This window comes from Hibiscus syriacus, unplaced genomic scaffold, assembly GCF_006381635.1.
Source record: "Hibiscus syriacus cultivar Baekdansim isolate YM2019G1 unplaced genomic scaffold, ASM638163v2 tig00110328_pilon, whole genome shotgun sequence".
NCBI classification, from domain to species: domain Eukaryota; kingdom Viridiplantae; phylum Streptophyta; class Magnoliopsida; order Malvales; family Malvaceae; genus Hibiscus; species Hibiscus syriacus.
The window spans coordinates 7,082,497-7,091,385 of NW_024062685.1; the positions used below are offsets into that span (position 1 = coordinate 7,082,497).

Genomic DNA, 8,889 nt, shown 5'->3' on the forward strand with positions numbered 1-8,889 from the left:
ATAATGACAAAATAAGGGAGGGTAAACCTTAATAAAATAATCAAATTAATAAATCTCGAGAGCCATTTTTTTATTAATCTCGAAAGCGATTTTTTAAGTGAACTTAATGTCAGAACGCTTTTTTTTTTTGTTGAAACGGGTACAAAGGGCTGTTTAGATGCCCGTTCTATCAGAAATCATAAACTTCTCGGCTTCCTTGGGAGGGTTCTGCAGCAAAACTGAATTCCCTTGGTAACTCCATAATTGCCTAGTGATAACATCCGCTACTCGATTTGCCTCTCTAGGTATGTGCTTCAGTTCAACCATCCAATTTCTCTTGAGCAAAATCTCTATGTGCTGCAGAATAGTTAATTTTCTGTGTTCAGTCGACTTGTTTCTGATGAGGTTTATGGCTTCTTTGCTGTCATATTCCAAAATAACTTTCCTTTCACCCTTCATCCATGCAACTTTTAATCCCTCGTGAATACCCCAAAGTTCTGCTTCTAAGATTGAACAAATCCCAATTTTCTTACCAAAACCCCAACTCCAGTTCCATTATGGTCTCTTGCAATTCCCCCGCACACGGCTTCTCCCGTATTCTTTCGTTTGGCTCCATCTGTATTAATCTTGCAGTAGTTTCTGTCTGGTTTTTGCCATTTGTATTGATCGCTATTTCTGCTCTTTGTATTTCCAGTCTTAGAACTTTCTGTATTCAGAATATCTTGGGATAGTCTTAAGGCTTGTTGAATAATAGAGTCTCTTTCAATCATTTCTGGGTCGAAAATCACCTGATTTCTTCTTTTCCATATGTACCAGATAACAGCGCTGAAAAAAGTAGTCCAGTTCTCGATCCTCGGTGATGGGGATTGGTTTGTTTCAATGTTTTCAATGAGCCATTCCTTTATGTTGATACTCAGGAACTTTTCCATTTTCTGGGTACCCAGAAGTTCAATCCATATCTGCAAAATTTTTGGGCAGAATCTCATCAAATGGTTGATATCTTCTGATTCATAGTTGCACATAGGGCATCTTTCATCTGTTGTCAAATGTCTACGGGCTCTTTCTGAATTGGTTAGTAATCTGTCGTTTCCTATAAGCCATAGGAAAGTTTTAATTCTGGGTATGCTATTATGCTTGGCAATGGTGGACCAGATTTTCTCCTCTGATGAATTGATATTTTCGATTTTCTTATAAGCAGATTTGACAGTGAAGACTCTTTTCTCCGAGGGAATCCAGCCGGGCGAGTCTGCAATGCTAACTTCTATTGGAGGAGGTGTAGCTTTCAATTTGTTGATGATTTGGTCTGGAAGTAGCCGATGAATCTTGTTCCAATCCCAGGTACTATTCTGGTTGATCATCTCATTTACTTTGGATTTGTCGTTTTCCACTTCAACTGGATGGATGCATGAATTTGATAAAGGGCCATTCTGATCTAGCCAATTGTCGTGCCAAAATTGAACATGATTTCCGTTACCAATGTTCCAGCAGATATTCTGCTTAAACTCTGACCAAAGGTTGCATATGTGGTTCCAGAGAGCTGAACCTCCCTTCTTAGTTAGCTTCTCAGGCAGGATTCCTTCCACTTTATATTTGTTTCTCATCACCTGCACCCATAACAGATCATTTCTATTAATAAGTTTATAAGCCAGTTTAAAGAGGAAAGCCTTGTTTTGCATCCTCAAGTTCTTTAGGCCTTGTCCCCCATCTTTAATAGGTTTACAAAGGGTATCCCAGTTCACCAGATGAACACCTCTCTGTTCATTAGTATGACCCCAGATAAAGTTTCTAGTAAATCTTTCCAGTTCATCGCAAGTTCCTTTAGGGATAAGAATTGACTGCATAGTGTAAGCTGGAATTGAGTTGAGGACAGATTTAGCAAGGGTGATTCTTCCCGCCAAAGATAATGTCTTAGCCTTCCAACCTGAGAGTCTGTCTTTCACTTTCTGAATGATGCTGCTATAGGTGTTTTTATTGATTCTGTTGTGTAATAGAGGAACGCCCAAGTAATTTCCAAGATTGTAGACCTCTTTGATTCCAATCATGTTCGTAATAGTGTCTCTGGTTTGAACATTCAAATTGCTTGAGTAAAATATATTGGATTTCTGCAGATTAACTTTCTAACCCGAACTGCTACAGAATTTTTGGAGCGTATTCTGAATAACCTTAATTTGGGACTTGTCTGCTTCAGCAAAGAGCATAAGGTCATCTGCAAAAAAGAGGTGAGAAATGTTAGGACCTTTTCTAGACATTTTAATTGGTTTCCACTTACCTTGATCCACATTTAATGCAATTTCTTGCGCTAATCTCTCCATGCAAATGACAAATAGGTAAGGCGAAAGGGGGTCACCCTGTCTGATTCCCCTTGATGGTTTAAAAGGCTCCGTAAGACCACCATTCCAATTAATTTGGATCATCGTGGAGGTAATACAATTCATAATAGCCATAATAAATCTATTAGGTAAGCCCAACTTCACAATACTATCTCTAATAAAGTTCCAATCTAATCTATCATAGGCTTTTTCCAGATCGATCTTGATGGCCAGGTACCCCTTCTTACCTTTCTTTATCTTCATAGAGTGGATAACCTCTTGAGCAAGGATAATGTTGTCTGTAATAACCCTTCCTGGTATAAAGCTTGTTTGGCTATTAGAAATTAGAATAGGAAGAATAGGTTTTAAGCGGTTAACGATAACTTTGGTTATAATTTTGTAGGTAACCTGACAGAGGCTTATAGGTCTAAATTGAGTAATTCTATCCGGGTTATCAATCTTAGGAATTAAAACCAAACACGTTCTGTTTAAAGCTTCTTCAATCTGGCCACCATTGAGACAGTGTTTGACTAGCTGGCAAACCTTTTCTCCAACTGTGTCCCAATTACTCTGGAAGAAGTTAGCATGAAACCCATCAATACCTGGAGCTTTTAGAGGATTCATACTGAAAAGAGCATCCTTAATTTCAATGTTCTCAAAAGGTTTATCCAACCAGTTCCATTGCTCCTTATTCAGATTAGGAAAGGGTCTAGAATTCTCAAGAGATTGCTTCACTAAAGGATCTTTTGTGAATAGTTCTTCATAGAACTTTTTAACATGGTCTTTAAGCATTTCTTAATTTAATTTATTCTACTATAATATTTAATATATAGTATCTTATATTCTTATTTCATTAAATCAATTTATAATTATTTTTTATTTTTTGATTATGTATTTAATTTACTGTCATGATTATAAATATTTTATTTTGAGTACATTTTAATAAAAATTAATGTTTTTATTTAAAAAAATGTAATTTTATTATTTTTTTATATTATTGAATAAATTATAGTTTTCACATATTTATTAATATAATGACTTATTGATAAGACAGATAATAGATAAAATTCCATATTATGGCTAATTATTTATGTGGATGTTTATTATGATTAGAATATTATGTATTAAATAGTATTTTATAATTAATATTTTAATATCCATTAAAGATTAAAGTCTTATATGATGCATACTCCTTTTATTTATAAATATAAAATTTAGAGAAAGTTTTGTATACAATTCATATTAAGATGACAATACAATTTATTAACAAGTATATGAACTTATTTTTGATAAAATTAGCAACAATTATATATATAATCATTAAATTATTTTTTTAATTTAAATATTAATTTTAACTTTTTATAATAATTTCATATATATATATATATCCATTTATTTTTATTAAAAATATAAAAAAAAATTTAAAAAATTATTTGATAAAGTTAATAATAATTTTAATATATAATAATCAAATTAAATCTTTTTAACTTAAGTAATAATTTTAAAATTTTTGTTAATAATTTCATATATATATTATAGCACAAAATTATTTAAAAAACATAAATTGTTTGATAAAGTTAATAACAATATATATATATATTAACTTTTTATTAATGATTTTATACATTTTAACTCAATTTATTTTTATTAAAAGTATATGAAATTTTCAAAAAATTTAAATTGAATTATATATATATATATATATATATGAAATTGTTTTAAAAATATATTAAAATTAAAATTATTTTTAATTTTTTTCTGTCATTTTTACAATATGTAATATTTTCATAGTGGATTTAGCTTAGTTGTTTGGATGATGTTATAGGACCCAAATGGCATGAATTTTGATTCTTTCTCCCTCCATTTTATGCTATCGTTTCCTCTTTCACCATTAATTTTCTATCTAATCTGATAGTGACACATGGCACCGTCAGATTGAGTGAAAAATAAAATAAGTAAATTTAAAAGTATCCTCCATTCATAATTTGACATGTATCATAATATGATTAGATGATTAAATTTATTAAATTAAATTAAAATTAGTATCAAATTGATAGGATATATAAGTATTGAGGACTAAATGTATAGTTACGTCAATTTTGTTAACTGTCATATCAACACTTCCATCAACTGTTAACGGCAGGTTGCTTGATTGACAACAATTAAATAGTTAGGTGATCTGATTGATAAAATTAAATTATCAATGATAAAAGTAAAAGGGATAAATAGTTAAGTGGTCAACGATTAGGTAAGGTGTAAACAAACAGATCGTTCGATGAAATGTTCGTAGATCGTTAGTTTATTAAGATAAATAAACGAGTATGAACAAATTCTTTTATGTTTATTTAATAGATCAACAAATACAAACAAATGTGCATTCAATTTATTTATGTTTACGAACAAACTCATTTATTGACTCGTTTATTCAGTTATCCTTCTCTCTCTTTTTTTTTTTTTTGCATTTTAAATATTTGTGTAGATAGAGACTAATTGAATATAAGATGAACTTTGGAATTCAAATTGCAAAGACTAAGTAACTTAAGGACAATTGGTGAAATTCCGTCATTTTTCTTTGACTTGTAAATAGAAGGATAAAAAGATAGTGTTGATTGCCTAACATTAAACAAACATGTTCATAAACGCTAAACGAATATGTTCACAAACATTAAATGAACATGTTCGTGAACACTAAATGAACGAAAACAAATACCTTCAAAAATAAATAAACGAATACAAATACAATATTAAAAATTAAACGAACATGAATACCTTAAAAAACAAACAAACAAACACGACACTACTTTATTTATTCAATCTCGACTCATTTACACCCCTATTCAAAATATCAGATTATGCACTTAATTTAATAGGTTTTATCTGTTACGGGCCTTATTTTAGATGGGAGCTTTCATATTTGGGCTAACATACCATTACAGAACTAGCCCGAATGGCATTGAATAGATAGAGATGGCGGCAGGGTGGGGTTTTTTTTTATCTACCCAAAATTGATATAGCATTATTACAATAAAATCTTACAAAGGTATCACATTGAATTCAACGTCAAACTCATTCCTCTCCGATTTAGAAGGATTTTAACACAAGCTAAGCGATTTTGATAGTAAAAAATGATGTTATTCTTTGAAATTTCAAGTTTGGGTATTATAAATGTTAGTGGTATGAACGTTCAATGTCAAATTATTAATATTTATCTTTAAATATATATTATCTTATACTTACATTATATAAAAAAGATGTTATCCTATAATCATATCGGACTATTAAATAAAAAGCAAAAATTCTATTTTCATAAACCTTGTTAAGATGCGTTCTAGTTTACTCTATCAAGTTTTTACACTTAAAACGCGCTTAAAGAAACCTACATGATATGTCATTGCATGAACATAACATAACAAAACATGACATTAGCATCGAGCTCAAGCTCAACGTGACAACCATCAAACAAAGAATACTATATGACAATCCATTGCATAATCAAGCAAACTAAGACCATATTATAACACAATACAGTTTATTAAATTAAACCAAAATGATGTTATTGTACATGCCACTACAATTCTCAGTGTCTATGAACGGATTTTAGTCTTCATGCATCCGACCATAAATTAATTGACACTAACTTAATTATAAAACCTTGAACAATTTAGGGTTCACTCATGTGGGATTAGTGGCAATTAATTTATGGAAGTGTAGGAATAAAGAGAGAAACACACGAATTAAACAATTCAGGGTTCACTCGATGTGGGATTAGTGGCAATTATAAGACCACAAATAACAGCATTTTTAAGTTCCAAACAATTCTCAATTATGGAAGCATAAAAGATCTCGTTCAACTCATAATTGTGGAAGTTAGTGGCAATCACTAGCAAAACAATGGAGAAAAATACAAGCTAGGCCTTGAAGGAAAAACTTTCCATTCTTAAAGAAAAAGATGACTAATTGATTAACCTAATTTGCCTTTTAAGTGTATATATACGAAAAAAGATGAAAGTATGCATGGATTGGGATATTTTTCAAAATGGACATCTACCCGACTGAATTCTACGTATACCCGAAGGTTTGTTCCCTCCGTATACTCGATGCCTAACTTGAAGAAGGAAATTTATCTGCCAACTCACCTCACATGTTAAACATCTAAACCTTTTATTATTATATACTTGTAAGATGTTCTTTTATTACAAACATTGAGATTCAAACTTTAAATTTTTTAAGCTTTTGAGCAATTTTAGCGGTAAAAAATGTTATTTTTACTAGAGGTTTTGGGTTCGAAATGTTACGTTTAAAGTATGTGTTTTTAATTTTTCAAGAGCTAATAAATATTCTGAACAAATATTACCTTTTGATCATCCCATACTAATAAAAAAACACACTCTAAGTTCTTACATCATATCATCTTTAATAATTTTTCTTTGAAGACGGTGATTTTTATATGAAATTTCATTAGAAATTCTGAATCATCTTTAGCGATATTTTTTCCCCCTTTTTGGTGTTGAGATCTATGAAAACTATTCAGCAACAGTAATGAAATCATAATTTAAACAAGGTGGGTTAGACAAGAAAATCAGGAATATTACAAATTTAATAAAGATGTTTAACTCAAAAGGGCCAGCCTTTTTGTTCAAACCCAAGTGGTTAATTGCCTTTTAAGAACATCACCAACACACTTTCACATCATGAACCACCAGCAGATTAGACCACATTAGTAAATATTCCATTAGTGATTAGATATGTGGGGCCTTTCAACTTAATTACAAAGTAACCTAAATTATCGTACCGGTGAATAGTTCCTTCACCTTCACAAGATAATGTTATTAAATGTTTGGTGTAGAAACGCCATCAGTTTATCCGATAAGTGAATTCGATCGTTACTATTGTAACATATAATAAGATATGAATTTGATCGCATTTTAATGTACAATAACCTAATTTGCGAACTTAAAGAAGTTGTCAAGCTAAGTCAACCATGATTCATCGATCATCAAAAAGGGGGGGGGGAAACATTAATTTCTTCATCATCAACACAATACAAATTCTTTTTATCTCTTCATAACATAGAAAGACAAGCTAAGAAGAAGAAAAAATCATTCCTTCAAGAAACACATACAAACATATAAGCAAGCAGTTAAAGCAAAGCTACTACAGAAAACATAGAGAGGGATTTAATGATAAAACCTTCCTTTTATACAAACATGAGTGGTGGTTTATTTAATAAAGCTATATATATATATATATATATATATATATATATATTTAGGCTCCATTGGAGGAAGGAGGTGAAGAACAGTCACAAGCTACCTCGGCTTCAACTTCCCTTTTATGAAAATTCCTGTGGCAGCCACAAGCAGCACAAGTAAGGGCTGCAGCTGTTCCTTCTTCTCCACTTGCCATGAATTCCCGACACCCGTCTACGGCGTAACCTCCGACACCAGCGGCATGATTCTTTTGGCACTCCCCATATCTCACGCTTCTAATTGTCATCGATGAATTGGTGCTGCTTCTCGGTTGTTCCTCCCTTCTAACAACCACTTGTCGTTTCCTCATTCCGGCGATCGATCTCTGAATCGTTCCTTGTAACACTTGTAAAACCGAAACTCGATCAGTAGGTAAAAGAAAAGAAATAAAAATGGAACAAAAAAAGGAGGAAAAAAAAGATCAAGAGAAATTCAACAATACACTACTAAGAGAGGCAAAGCTTTTAGTCTCGTGTCAAGGCCAACCCTAACCCTAAAGGACATATTTATACTTGAGAATGTTATCTTTATTCCTTTTAATTGTTTTTTTTAAATTTAATTTCTCAATAGTAAACCCTAGAACCGTCGTTGTGAAATGATTATCCAAACTGCCTTAACAACTCATTAGAGTTTAGTGTTTTATGTATATATACAAAACAAAGCTATTGCCATTAAGCTAAGGCAAACCCTAAAATGATGTTAAAAGCTTTTCTTAAACAGGGACTTGCTTTAAACAGAAAAAGAACAGCTAAGCTTTAGCTTATTTTATCGTTATTTAACCTAATTTATACAGCGTGGCCCCTTAAACTGATGTTAAAAGTCATTGCCCGATGCACCAACATCACATTCTCTTTATCTTTGACCTAAAAACGTGATTCGTCTCATCCAATTTTGCTTATAATTAATAAGCTCTTCCAAAGCTACTCAAATTCATATAAAATTATAAATTCGAACTCTTATTTTATTAGTTCATGTAATTACCTTTTAATACCGGGCTTCGAATATAAGATTAAGTAACACTTCTTTTTATATGAAGTAATAAATATATATTTTAGTTCAATTCTTTGTATATACAAGATTAATGAACATAATTACACGTAGCTTTAATAGAGTTTAAGTGTATTTAGGTTTCGGCAGCCATCATAAGGATGAAACAAGTAATGTTTACAAGCTTCTTTCCTTGGACCAATATTTGAAGGTGGAAACACATGGATTTGATGCTAACATTTTCATGTATTCTTCAATGTATTTACCGAACTTAATATCTTTGTTGTACTTTAAAGAGGCTTTTTCAAGATATTTTTCTTTGTTGTTGGGTAATTTTAACGTTATTACCAAATTCGAGAGATATT

The 8,889-nt window shown here is 31.2% G+C and overlaps 1 protein-coding gene across 2 annotated transcripts; it reads right to left on the reverse strand.

Annotated features, from left to right (window-relative positions):
* Positions 1–7,336: 7,336 nt before the first annotated feature.
* Positions 7,337–8,157, reverse strand: LOC120118388 (mini zinc finger protein 2-like). Of its 2 annotated transcripts, none has more exons than XM_039138423.1 (2): positions 7,975–8,157; positions 7,337–7,882 (listed from the first exon to the last, which is right to left on the reverse strand). In XM_039138423.1, exons 1-2 carry the CDS (start codon positions 8,039–8,041, stop codon positions 7,557–7,559), a joined length of 393 nt encoding a protein of 130 aa, XP_038994354.1. In that variant the 5' UTR covers positions 8,042–8,157; the 3' UTR covers positions 7,337–7,556. The 2 variants fall into 2 exon arrangements, with proteins under 2 accessions (XP_038994354.1, XP_038994355.1); XM_039138424.1 differs by having other exon boundaries at positions 7,980–8,156.
* Between the last annotated feature and the right edge of the window lie 732 nt (positions 8,158–8,889).